The sequence below is a fragment of the Lithobates pipiens genome, unplaced genomic scaffold, assembly GCF_037356315.1.
Source record: "Lithobates pipiens isolate NorthernLeopardFrog02 unplaced genomic scaffold, aLitPip1_a1.2 Scaffold_16, whole genome shotgun sequence".
In the NCBI taxonomy this organism is placed as follows: domain Eukaryota; kingdom Metazoa; phylum Chordata; class Amphibia; order Anura; family Ranidae; genus Lithobates; species Lithobates pipiens.
In genome coordinates, this window is record NW_027507748.1 from 99,135,612 (window position 1) to 99,149,930 (window position 14,319).

Consider the following 14,319-nt stretch of genomic DNA (forward strand, 5'->3'; position numbering starts at 1 on the left):
AGTGGTCTGCAGAGTGGTGCCAGCAGCAGAAAAGAAGGTATCTTCAGGTCAGTATGAAGCAATACACTGGGCATATTAATATAGAGCTGCTTTCACACTGATGTGCTGCAGTTTACCTGCACCACGGGTGCAGTTCAATGTACATGCAGATTTCCTGCGGGTTTGCTGCGCTTAGCTATAGATTTCTATTATATCCTGCGGGTTTGGTGCACTTTCTGAATGCAAGAGTTTTGGTGTGCTTAAAGAAATTGCAATACATCTTCAGGATATAATAGAAGTCTATGGAAAAGCTCAGTTAACCCATAAAAGTTGCAGATGCACTGCCCTGTACCCTAGGTGCAGGTAAACACCGCACATCAGTGTGAAAGCTGCCTTAGAACATTAAAGGTTCATTTACATTTGCAGTTTGGGGGTGGTAAAACCCCATAGTTAAAAAGTGTTTTTATCATCCCCGTCAAGCATGACTAAGTCAAGTGAATGAGGCCGCTCTGCAAGTGTCCTGCAACCTTGTGCAGTAAAGCAAACAAGGAGTTAAAGCAGGCAGTGTTGTGTTGCTTTCTCACCACCGGCTTTAACCCCTTGGACCCCACAGCAGATGACAGGTGGTGAGGAAGCGATATGTTGCCTCACCACCTGATTTAAACCCATCATTGCCGTGCAATTCACGTGATTGAAACATGTCAGTGCGACAATTCGATGTTTAAATCAGGTGGGAGGGTGCATGCGCGGGGCTTCTGAGATGGATGCCTAGACTTGGAGCTCTGTCCCATTCCGGCCTTTCCAACCCCATAGCAGCTAGCAGCCAGATCGCCCTCACCTCTCCCAGGGCTCAAATGACTCCGGAGAAGCCCGGGAACTCCCCTATGTCCATCAGCCTATCAGACAGCCCGGATTCAGCCTATCAGCCATGGAGGAAGCCAAGATGGCGTCCAGAGCTCAGATTGCAGACGCTGAAGGGGTAGAAGCTATGGACACAGCCACAGACCTGGGAGCACAGGCAGCCCCTCTGTCGGGTCCTAATTCTGTAAGTAAGGTACCCACATCTTTAGATCTCCACATCTTTAAGGATACCTACCCCTGATTTAAACCTTTCTCCATTCTGTCTGAAATAAATAAAAATTCCTAGTTTAAGTTCCACTATGAGAAGCACTATAATCAAAAGATAAGGGTACTAAGGGAGCACGTAATGATTCATGAACATACCTCTTTGTTTGAGCAGCTGGCAATACTGAACAACCTCGGGCAATGCGGTCTGCACTCCACCAATCACTTGGTTAGAACCTCTAGCAAATTGAGATATCACCTCAGTAACCTGTTGTTACATTTCTCACTCCAAATAACACCTGTAGCTGTGACTTCTATTTAGATGAATAGCTTCAGCATCTCATGAAGACCTCAATAATTGACAAAGGCCTGCAGCTATGTGTTTCTTTGCAGTGTGGTCAATGACCCCTGGTAGTTTGGGTCATTACTTGGGAAATGATGTTACTAATTTGCTTTCTAGTCCAAGAAATAAGGGAATGGATGGCTGGGTGGAAATGTTAACTGGCTGTGGCAGGGAGAACATTTGATACATGGTGACACATTGCAATGACACTTTACTGAAGGTTGTGTGAGAAGAGGAAGTAGGGAGCTTATTAGCCCATTCCGTCCACCTGTCCTCTGTACTTCAGAAAGGGTGATACACAGTAGATTGTATTGCATTGAACCGATAAGTGCAGTGTGTAAGCCATTCTGTCATATCAACATTCCAGACGCACCTTTTTATTCATCTACCTATCATGTTGATTTCATAAAGCAAAGACATTAAACCATATCAGCTACCAATGTTATCATACTTGCTGCTGTAAAGTGATGAAAGGTGACATCTGATTCTGAACTCGTCATTGCGTTTTGCACACATTGCACTTTGCACATTATTATCACTCTCTGGACTGTTATAATAAAGGAAATATAACAAAAAACCAAACTGAATAAAGGAAATGTAACAAAAATCTAAATGGAATCACCATACTACTGCTAAAAGTTCCAGATAAAACTTTATTCCAATAAAGGTCAGGTGGATAATCAAAAGAGTATCCCACACGTTTTGGGGGTCCAATAACTGCCCTCTTCATAAGGGCTTGAGATTGCAAGCAATATGCAGTATATGGAATATAAGTGAATTGTACTTTTTCCCCTTTTGACACGTTAATTACAACTTTTTCTTACATGTTAACCACTTGCTTACTGGGCACTTAAACCCCCCTCAGTCCCAGACCAATTTTCAGCTTTCAGTGCTGATGCACTATGAATGACAATTGCGCGGGCATACAACACTGTACCCAAATGAAATTTTTATCATTTTTTTCCCACAAATAGAGCTTTCTTTTGGTGGTATTTAATTACAGCTGGGAGTTTTATTTTTTGCTAAACAAACAAAAAAAGATGCAAAAAAAAAAATCATGTTTAATAGTTTGTTATAAAATTTTGCAAACGGGTCATTTTTCTCCTTCATTGAAGTGCGCTGATGAGGCGGCACTGATAGGCTGCACTGGTGGGCACTGATGGGCTGCATTGGTGGGCACTGATAGGCTGCATTGGTGGGCACTGATAGGCTGCACTGGTGGGCACTGATAGGCATAGTTAAGGCGGCACTAATAGGCACAGATAAGGCGGCACCAATGGGCACAGATAAGGCGGCACTGATGGGCAAAGATGGGCACAGATAAGATGGCACGGATGGGGGGCACAGATGGGTGGCATGGATGGGTGGCACGGATGGGCACTGATAGGTACCACTGATAGATGGGACTGATGGGCACTGATAGGTGGCACTGATAGGTGGCTCTGAAAGGTGGCACTGCTGGGCACTGATGGGCGGCACTGCTGGGCACTGATGGGCGGCACTGATGGGCACTGATATGTGGCACTGGGGTGCAGCACCTTTGTTGAGCAGATTGTGGGCACTGCTGGGTGGCACTGTGGGCACTGCTGGGTGGCACTGCTGGGTGGCACTGTGGGCACTGCTGGGTGGCACTGTGGGCACTGCTGGGTGGCACTATGGGCACTGCTGGGTGGCACTGACGGGGGGCACTTACTTTTTATTAATGTGACACTGGCAGTTGGCAGGTGGGCACTGGCAGGGGGCAGGTGGGCACTAGCAGGGCTGGCCGTAATCGGGACTGATGTCCCGATCACGGCCGCTGGTGATCGGCTTTTTTTTTTCTCCTCGCGCTGACAGCGCGAGGAGGAATAATAGCCGATTACCGGCTCCATTATATCACATGATCAGCTGTCATTGGCTGACAGCTGATCACGTGATAAGGGGTCGGATCAACCCCTTGCACGGATCGGTGATCACGCGAGTCTCATAGACTCACCGATCACAGAGCGCGCCGCGCGCGCACGGGACTACGTCAATAGACGTAGTCCTGGAAAAGGAGATCCGCGCTGTAGCCGTCATTCGGCTATAGCGCGGGTCTCAAGTGGTTAAGTTACATCCCATCTAGCATTCTTTATGATTTACATATATCCTCTTACATTTACTTTCCTTGTTTCAACTTCCACTTCCACCATAATTAAAACTCAATCCAATCTCTCACGTTCATACAATATTTCTTCCAACTAATACCTACTCTATACAATACTTTCACATACCATTCTCATATATTTATCATTTTACCATTCATTTATATCAATAGTTAAATGGGCTTTTATTCCACTTCCCCCAGATTTTTCTTGTTGAATAATTTTACTTTATAGATTATAATAAACTACAATAAGTCCGCATTGTAAAAAACAAGTTTCACAAGATAAAGTCAAAGCATACAATACAACTTCTTGTGTAAATAAGAGCTAGTAAAATAACGATAAATTATATTATATAATGAGAGATTATATAATAATGTATTGTGTTAGAATATTCATAAAAAATAATAATAATAAAATATACAAAATATAAATGTAATTACAATTATAATATCAATAGTCAGGTATAATTATGGACACTAAATGCTAGAAGGGGGTAATGATCAAATAATAATATAATGTATTATGAAACAATAATGGTTTATAAACTACAATCAGGGCCAAGGTCCATCTATATGGCTTAGTATTCCCTGAAAAAGTAAGTGAACATATTTTCTACCCCTATCTGTACTATAAAAAGTGGTAGGGAAAAGGGAAGGTTAGTAATAGGAAAGGGGAGAAAGAAAAAGCCTTCCAGAGAGTAATATTTTGTGGTATAGCTAAGGATTGTTTAGCTGCTGTTGTTATAAATAGTAATAGTTTAAATTGGCAAAGGTTCAAGTTTTGGGGTTTAAAGTTTAATAGTGCTACAGCTGGATCAGGCATTAAAGAAATATTAAATATTGTTGAAAGAATTTTGAATACTTTCTTCCAGAATGAGTTGGCTATGGGGCACTCCCACCAAATGTGTGTGTGTGTGCCCAGTGTTGTACATCCTCTGAAGCAGTTGGCAGGGTATTGATGGCTGAATTTGGCTATCGTGCTGGAACTAAATACCATCTAGAAAGGACTTTTTTAATTAGTCTCGAGGGCTACAATATTAGGAGTAGCTGATTTGGTTTCTTGCCAGATTTGAGCCCAATCTTGTTCCTCTAAATGGAGGTGGAAATCATTCTCCCATTTTTCTGTGTAGGATGGAGGGGAGGAAGTTGTATATGAAATTAATTGGGCATATAAATCTGAAATCAGTTCTCTTCTGTGTGGGTCTGATATACAGCTTTGTTCAAAAATAGAAAATTTATGAGGTGTAGTGACTGTTGGTTTGTATGGGGTCAGAAAATTCTTAATTTTAAGGTATCTGAAGGTTTCTGTTTGTGGTATATTATGTTGCTCACATAAAGTTGGGAACGGTATTATATTTGAGGATTGAAAGAATTGGTGGATAGCAGACGTGCTTTAGTCCATGCTGAAAAAGATTTGGAGAGGACCAGGCAGGATAGAAGGAAGGGTTATGATGGGAAGAGAGTAGAAGGTTTTGTTTAGATTGGAAACCAAATTGAGTTTTTAACCTGTCCCATATGGAGAGACTATGTTTGGTGTAGGGATTAGTGATAGATTTCTGTTGAGTGAGGGTAAGCCAGAGGAGATTTGCTGTGGAAAGGGGATTACAGTCCACTGATTCTAATGCTACCCATAAAGGTATTTCTTTAGTGGCATGGTATTTTGTCAATTGAACTAAATGTGCTGCATAATAATATTTCGTAAAATCTGGTACCCCAAGTCCTCCTTTTATTTTGGGAGCATATAGAGTTTGTTTAGGTGGGCGTGGTCTAAGTTTATGCTAGATATATTGGACGGTTTTGCATTGGAGGATGTGTAAGAAGAATGAGGGAACTGTTATATGAAGTACTCTGAAGAGGTAAAGAATCTATGGGAGAATGGACAGTTTGATAACAGTTATCCGACCCATCCATGCCCCCCGGATTTTATAATATTTTTGCACATTTCCCCTATGTTCATACACTATTCTCTCATATGGTAGTACCTGGTTTACGGCTTTTACCCATTAACTAAGTGTGGGGGTGTTGATTTGTTCAATTTTTCCAAACAATTTTGCCCTACCCGATGCTGCACATATATCCATTTCAGGTGAATAGAGGGCTCTTCTATTTTTCTATTCTTATATTATGTATAGCAATACCCATTTGGTTATACTCTGTTATCTGAATGTATTCAGCTTTGTTATACCTGCAGGATACCTTTTATTTTTGGTACAGTTGGAGCACCACAACTTTAAGACCTGCCACACATGGGCTGCGGCACGGGATGCACCTCCCTTTCTCTCCTTTTGGTGGATATGTGATCTCCCTGGTGGGGGTACAGTACTCTAGGCCCTTTTAGCCCACCCCCTCACCTCATAAGCCGCGGTTTGGGCCATCATGCCCTTTTATCGCAAACTGGGTGTGCATGCACAACTTTTCACACATGTGCAATTCGGGTGGGTCAGACTCGGTGACCTGATGACGTCATGCTCTGTCGACGGATGGTGTTGGGCATGGTTGGGGACTATATAAGCAGGCTGCTGCCTGCTTATCATTACAGCAGATGTCTGTCTCGGGTAGACGTTGTTTTTACTGGATCTCTAGAAAAGCTAAGGCCACATACAGTTCCGGTCACTACCCAGTATGGGTTTATCGAGCGGAATTATATTTTAGACCCTGCTTCTTTCCTTTCATTTGATTGTGAATCCGTTTTTACATATTTTTTAGATTCATATACAACCTCTTGTAGTCCCACCTCAAGCCTGGTGAGCTTTACTTGCTTTGCTTCTGGTCCATGTATAGGGGACCAGCACTGTCTCTGCATGACCTCTCCCCCCCCCCCCCCCGGTTCTATATGATCTGGGGAGCCAAGGTTAGTTTTCTAGTGGATATCTATTGATACTTGTTGTTTTTCTCTCTTCCTTATCGGTAATCTCCCCCCATTCCCCTGTTTCTCTCCTCCTTATTTCTTTCTTCCTCTCCCCCTTTCCCCCTTTCTTTTTTCCCCTTACCTTTGTCTTCCCCTTTTTTCCTGTCTTTTATCCATTTCCTGGTTCCTTTACCTTTTCTCTTTCTCTTCTCTGCTCCCCCCCCCTTTTTTCCCCCTTTCCCCCTTTCTTTTTCCCCTTACCTTTTTCTTCCCCTTTTTGTCCTGTCTTTATCCATTTCCTGGTTCCTTCACCTTTTCTTCTTCTCTTCTCTGGTTCCTCCTTGTTTCCCCTTTACCCTCCTCCTTTGCTCTCTCTTCCTTTCTCCCCCCCTTCCCTCCACCTCACCTCTCCCCACAACCCCCTCCTCTTTTCCCTCTCTTTCTCCTTCATCCTCCCCTTTTTCCTCCCCCCCCCCACTTTTGTTTCTCCTTTCTCATTTAGGATTCATCCACTCATCTGTATATTACCCCCATATCTGCCCCTGGGGAACGTTGGCGGTGCCCTGTCCTTGGCTCTATATGTTGGTCTATGGGTAAGCATCAGTGCTTCCATTTTCTCCATTTATTGTTTGTAATTTTTTTATGTTTATATTCTTTTTTTTAACTATGATTATGCACATTTTGCTACTTCATTTCAGATAGTATCCTCCCGATGAAGTGGTAGAATTCCACAAAACATGTAGAGGAGTACACGTCCTGTGAGGACCCACTATGCCTTTTGTCTGCTTATTGGAGGAGATTAAGGATTAGTGACTCTCATGTAATGAAAGTTTGTATTTTAATAGCGTCTCTATATGAACATTACAAATCTTGTTGCTATTTGTATTTGGATATCCTGCTTTAACTTGTATGCCTAATAAAAAAACTTTATTTTATTTTATGTGTATTTTGTCCAGTTGGTACCGAGATAGTCAATTTTTTTGTCCTTTGGGACCGGTAGGGCACTGGTCTCCATCCCTCACTTTCTTGCAAAAATATCTTGGTGTATCTAGGCCATCTCTCGTCCCAAAAGGCACACTTCCATCGTTTATCTGGGACTGGTCTATTTATAATTTTTACCAATTTGCTAATAACTTGTTGCCAACATCCTGTTATGCTATTACAATACAACATTAGATGGAGGAAATCTGTTCCCTTTTGCCTGCACTTTGCACATTTTGGTGCAGATATTCTCCCCATTTTAAACAAACTGGTCCTTTGTTGGTATTTCTTCCAAAGTGATTATAAGCATAGATCTTGTCAGCAGCTGGTTTGCCAGCAACAATAATAAAGGACAAGGCCAGGAGAGAGAAACCGGGAAGTCTACTGTACTATATTAGGCCTACCTTTGTGGTCTAATTCTGAGATCTCAAAAACAGAAAAGAAAAGACACGTAGAGGAAAAGTGGAGAGTGCTGCACACCCCTAAATACAAATTGTACAAAAAAAGAAAGGATTTCCCCAATGGGGCTTTTTGGCAGCGGAATAGCAAAGTCAAGTACCTTTGTCATGGTTGTATATAAAAAAATGTCCAATGTCATAGTATAGTTCAATACAATGTGTACATTATATCATCTGGTTCAGAGAATACACATTACATATTCCACAATCCAATAAAACAAACATGTATAATTACACATTGTTATAGTATTATATAATAGTTGAGCCCCGACGCGTTTCGACCAGCATATGGTCTCTTCAGGGGGACAGGTGGATCTGGAAGAATTTACATGAATTCAGAGTTAGAAAACATGTCAATGTAGATAACATTAGGTGAGCCAATGATGGTATATTTACCACTCAAGAGTGGAATGGGTATTCCTATCACCCAGGATTCTAAGAGCCGCTTAGGGAATCCGAGAGGTCTCTGATGTTTGCCCCCGTCCACCCAGGAAGGAAGAAAGCCCACCCCGAGGGACTTACTTGCTGGTCGAAACGCGTCAGGGCTCAACTACATGACACTCAATGATGTAAAATATAAATGTTTTGTTTGTGAGCACAAAAACTGCTTTTCCACACCCTACTATCTCAAGAGTTCTGTTTCTTTCTGTACTTGGACTTTAAACAAGCCTGGTTATTCTGCAAAGAAAACCTATGCTGAGAGAAAAAACAGAATTTGACCCGCATTTGAGTAGTAATAAATCTCTTGCAAAATGCAAATTCCATTGAAAAGTAAACAGCTTATTTGCTTTTAACAAATCAACCCCACTGTCTCTAGATGTGATAGTTACAATAAAACTGGCAATAAAAATATGTTTATAATAATTGATGAGATTTGGACCTAAACCTAGACAATCTTCAGTACAGGCATACCCCACTTTTAAGTACACAATGGGGTTTATTTACTAAAGATGAAAAGTGTAAAATCAGCCTCACTTCTGCATAGAAACCAATAAGCTTCTAACCCCAGCTTGTTTAATTACGCTTTGGTAATAAAATCTGGAAGCTCATTGGTTTCTATGCAGAAGTGAGCCTGATTTTGCACTTTTCAGCTTTAGTAAATAAACCCCATTGTGTACTTAAAGTGGTTGTAAATCCTTACAACACACTTTGACCTACAGGTAAGCCTAGATTAAGGCTTACCTGTAGGTCCAAGAAATATCTCCTAAACCTACACGGTTTAAGAGATATTTGCCGAAAGACAGGCACCGCGCACTGAGCGCGGCACCCGTCAACGGCGATGTGCCGCGCGTGGCGGCTACTGTGCACATGCGTGGGAGTGACCCACCGAGAAGATGGATGCGCCGGACTACAGGGGACAGTGGTGACTTCGCTGGCTCCTGTGTCAGGTAAGTGACACATAATGGACTACTATGCGATGCATAGTAGTCCATTATACTTTACCTTTGCAGGGAATGAAAGAGGAAGTAAACTCATCAGGGTTTACTTCCTCTTTAAAAGTGGGGTATGCCTGTATCTGCATCTGCATTTGATTTTTGGAATCTCTACTTTAGTGGAAAACCTATTGGTTTTAGCTGAAAAAAATAAAGGAATCATTACAGTTTACTCACATCACAAGATTTCTTGTCCCCCGCAAGCTTAAACCTCTTTCTTCCTTCACAGTAACATTTGTAACTTCCAGGCATGTTAACACACATTTGACTGCAGACGTCCTCTGAACATTCATCTACATCTGCAAAATAAAGTGCAAAAAAAATATTTGTGAGTTATGTAGGAGTGAACAGGTTATAGCAGAATTCAGGAGCCATTCAGTCTAATTTAGGAGGAGCCAGTGAACATTCCCTTCCCTCAAATAGAGAATTATAGGTGTAGCGCCGGCTCCTGAAGGGCACGTGCTATGTTTTTATAAATTTAAGGTTACACCTGAACTGCAGTTTGGTTTGGGTGAAATTGTCTTCATTTGGACCTCAGCATGAGTCTGACTGGACTATGGGATGTTCAGCCTGGCCACAAGGGGGCATTGTCTCTTCTGGCAGGCATGGAACCTACAGTCTGGTTGGGTGGTTTAAGATTATTCTCTCTCAGAGCCTGCCCAGTGGGGGGTGGCGCTCTAGCTGTGCTTTCTGGGAGAGGGTACTTAAGATGTGGATGTCACGTGGTTCGGGGTTCTGGGCCAGAAGGATGTGCTGACTTCATGGTCCTGGTCCTCCTAACCAGCCCCCAGGAAGGCTATGGCCTGGGGTGCGGATCCACCCGACTTGTTGTCTCGGGGCCAGCTAGCCAGAGGCAAGGAAACTAAAGGAGGATTCTGAGGTATTTGGGTGCCGTCTCCAGTTTGGGAGAGACCCATTAGCTTCATAGCATTCCAGGGGAAGACTATTCAGAAGAAGACCATGTACGGGTTGGTTTCTTAGCAAGAGCCTGGAAGAGCTGAAGTACCAAAGTGAATCCGGTCTCTTGGATATCGCCAAGCTGGCTGAAAGATCCAGGTATCACACGAGTGTTCTACAAGTTTAGTTTTCCTATGTATTCTACAACAACGTCTGTGGCAGAGACTTATTCTTGTATGTTCTACAACAATGTCTGTGGCAGAGACTTGTTCCTGAAGTTAAGCACCTTGTTGGCTGCTAGACCTTGTGAGAGAAGGACTATCCAACCTGAGTGAACATCCAGTTGTGAATGGCTATTCTCTGGATTCAGCCAAAGTAAGCGAGTTCTTCATTATGGACTTTGACACTAAGAGTACCTGAACTTTCTTTCTAACCCTCTGATCCCGATTTAAGAGACTGTTCATTGTTTATGTTTTTTGCAAATAAAATCCCTTTATGTGGATATATCGTCAGTCTCTCAAGTTACTGGGCCATCTACCACGGGACACCCCTAGAGGTGAATTGAGGAAAAGAAGGTAATGGTCAAACCAGCAGCTCCTTCGGGGGTTAGTGCTACATAGGGATTGATTTACTAAAGGAATAGAGATTACTCATTTAGCAAAATGCATTCCCAATTAGCTTACTGAATAATATGAAGCTGTGTTAATTTTAATCACTCAATTATGTGCAAGTAAAAAGCCAGTGCTTTTCATTTCCTATGCACAGTTGTGTATTCAAGGTATACACAGATTCAGACTTTTTACAAGGCTAAGTAAACACTTTATATTCTTTTAGCAAATTAACCCCTTAGTACGTCATAACTAAGGCGTAGAACCCCATAGCAGGTTCTGCACAGTAGCCTGCATATGTACTGGGCAAATGTTGACACCCCCTTGAAAACATATGATTACAAACTACAAATATAAATAAGGTTTTAAAATCATGAACACAAATTGATACGATTACTTACATCAAACTGATCTATTTTACATTTTTTTTCTACATTATTATTTGCAGGGCTTTTATTCAGTGGGAACGCAGTTCCTGGCACCTTCAGCACTGAATGTATGCAATGGCAAGGGGTACTGGGGTGTGCTGAGCAGTCCAACGCGGCCAGTTGCTGGGGGATCTATTGTTGCTAGAGCTGCAGGATTAATCGTTCAAATATTGTGATCTCAATTCAACCTCCCCTCATGATCTCTATGCAGAATTTTCCGATTCATTCATGTAACAGGTGTATAGAGTTCTCTGCTCACTTAGCCGTCAAAAGAAAAAAAACGTGCAGCCTGACAAGATTTTCTCAACATTGTCACGCTAGTAACTTTTTGTTCTTAGATCAAAGGAATGAACTTCTGTGTGTAGACGAGGGCAGTTTAATCATTTAAAAATGAAACCTTTTTCTGAGACTTGTTTCTTGTTTCTGTATTTTTTTCTGGAAAATTACTTGGAACCCCCAACAAACATTTTATATATATATACAGTGCCTTGCGAAAGTATTCGGCCCCCTTGAACTCTTCAACCTTTTGCCACATTTCAGGCTTCAAACATAAAGATATAACATTTTTATTTTTTGTGAAGAATCACACAATTGTGAAGTGGAACGAAATTTATTGGATTTTTGAAACTTTTTTAACTAATAAAAAAATGAAAAGTGGGGTGTGCAAAAGTATTCAGCCCCCTTGCGTTAATACTTTGTAGAGCCACCTTTTGCTGCGATTACAGCTGCAAGTCGCTTGGGGTGTCTCTATCAGTTTTGCACATCGAGAGACTGAAATTCTTGCCCATTCTTCCTTGCAAAACAGCTGGAGCTCAGTGAGGTTGGATGGAGAGCGTTTGTGAACAGCAGTTTTCAGCTCTTTCCACAGATTCTCGATTGGATTCAGGTCTGGACTTTGACTTGGCCATTCTAACACCTGGATACGTTTATTTGTGAACCATTCCTTTGTAGATTTTGCTGTATGTTTGGGATCATTGTCTTGTTGGAAGATAAATCTCCGTCCCAGTTTCAGGTCTTTTGCAGACTCCAACAGGTTTTCATCCAGAATGGTCCTGCATTTGGCTGCATCCATCTTCCCCTCAATTTTAACCATCTTCCCTGTCCCTGCTGAAGAAAAGCAGGCCCAAACCATGATGCTGCCACCACCATGTTTGACAGTGGGGATGGTGTGTTGAGGGTGATGAGCTGTGTTGCTTTTACCCCAAACATATCGTTTTGCATTGTGGGCAAAAAGTTGGATTTTGGTTTCATCTGACCAGAGCACCTTCTTCCACATGTTTGGTGTGTCTCCCAGGTGGCTTGTGGCAAACTTTAGACGAGACTTTTTATGGATATCTTTGAGAAATGGCTTTCTTCTTGCCACTCTTCCATAAAGAGCAGATTTGTGCAGTGTACAACTGATTGTTGTCCTATGGACAGACTCTCCCACCTCAGCTGTAGTTCTCTGCAGTTCATCCAGAGTGATCATGGGCCTCTTGGCTGCATCTCTGATCAGTCTTCTCCTTGTCTGAGCTGAAAGTTTAGAGGGACGGCCAGGTCTTGGTAGATTTGCAGTGGTCTGATACTTCTTCCATTTCAAAATGATCGCTTGCACAGTGCTCCTTGGGATGTTTAAAGCTTGGGAAATCTTTTTGTACCCAAATCCGGCTTTAACGGACCTGCCTGGTGTGTTCCTTGGTCTTCATGATGCTCTCTGTGCTTTCAACAGAACCCTGAGACTATCAAAGAGCAGGTGCATTTATACAGAGACTTGATTACACACAGGTGGATTCTATTTATCACCATCAGTCATTTAGGACAACATTGGATCATTCAGAGATCCTCGCTGAACTTCTGGAGTGAGTTTGCTGCACTGAAAGTAAAGGGGGCCGAATAATTTTGCACGCACCACTTTTCAGTTTTTTATTTGCTAAAAAAGTTTAAAATATCCAATAGATTTCGTTCCACTTCACAATTGTGTCCCACTTGTTGGTGATTCTTCACAAAAAATTTAAATTTTTTATCTTTGTTTGAAGCCTGAAATGTGGCAAAAGGTTGAAAAGTTCAAGGGGGCCGAATACTTTCGCAAGGCACTGTATATATATATATATATATATATATATATATATATATATATATATATATATATATATATTTTTTTTTTTTAGCAGAGATCCTAGGGAATAAAATAGCAATTGTTGCAATATTTTATGTCAACCTGTATTTGCGCAGTGGTCTTTCAAACATAATTTTTTGGGGGAAAAATACACTTCACTGAATAAAAAATTTTTTTACTTGGTGTGGGGGGGGGGGGGGGCTATTGTTTCTGGCTGCATGGGATACATTTTACTGCTGTTCCTATTATAATTACCAAATTCCATACAGATTACTAAGCACCACAAAATGATATGTATCTGTTTTCTCTAAAAGGGGTGGTACTGGGAGGTGGGTATGGGGTGAAACCAGGGGATGGTGCTTGGAGGTGGTTATAGGGCGGAGACAAGGGGTGACTTGGGAGAGGGGAGTTCCTGCACCTATTCTTTGAGAAAAAAAGCCCTGATTATTAATAAGCACTTCCTTAGGGTAACAACATATTACCTTGTGCAGTGCAATCATTACAGTGTTGTCACCCTGATGCTGTAGCTACTAAGAAATAGACCCTTTTGGTTGACAGCAAATCTGCAGGAGCTCGGGGGAAATTATGTAAAACACTGCTCAGTTACACTGATATGCCTTTACCATTAACAAAGGGTAAATTACATTTCTTTGAAGACATTTGACATACCAACCTGTGTTGAACATGCCTGTTTATCAAGGAAAAAAATAGACACAGACAGACTTTAAGCTTACCATATTGTTTAACCACTTCAGCCCCGGAAGAATTCACCCTCTTCCTGACCGGGCCACTGCATTGCTTTAACTAACAATTGCGCGGTCGTGCGACACTGTACCCAAACAAAATTTATACCTTTTTTTTCCCACAAATAGAGCTTTCCTTTGGTGGTATTTGATCACCTCTGCGGTTTTTATTTTTTGCTCAATTTTGAAAGAAAAACACAATATTTTTTACTTTTTGCTATAATAAATATCCCAAATTTAAGAATAAACATATATTCTTCTACATATTTTTGTTAAAAAAATTGCAATAAGCGTATATTGATTTGTGCAAAAGTTA

General features: G+C 41.6%; 1 protein-coding gene across 1 annotated transcript in view; it reads right to left on the minus strand.

Annotated features, from left to right (window-relative positions):
* The window catches only part of PROS1 (protein S), a 125,582-nt gene that overhangs the window by 44,894 nt on the left and 66,369 nt on the right, over positions 1-14,319 (minus strand). The window contains exon 8 of the mRNA XM_077480168.1: positions 9,410-9,531. Within this exon, the coding sequence (XP_077336294.1) occupies positions 9,410-9,531 (122 nt within the window). The remainder of the gene's footprint in view (positions 1-9,409; positions 9,532-14,319) is intronic.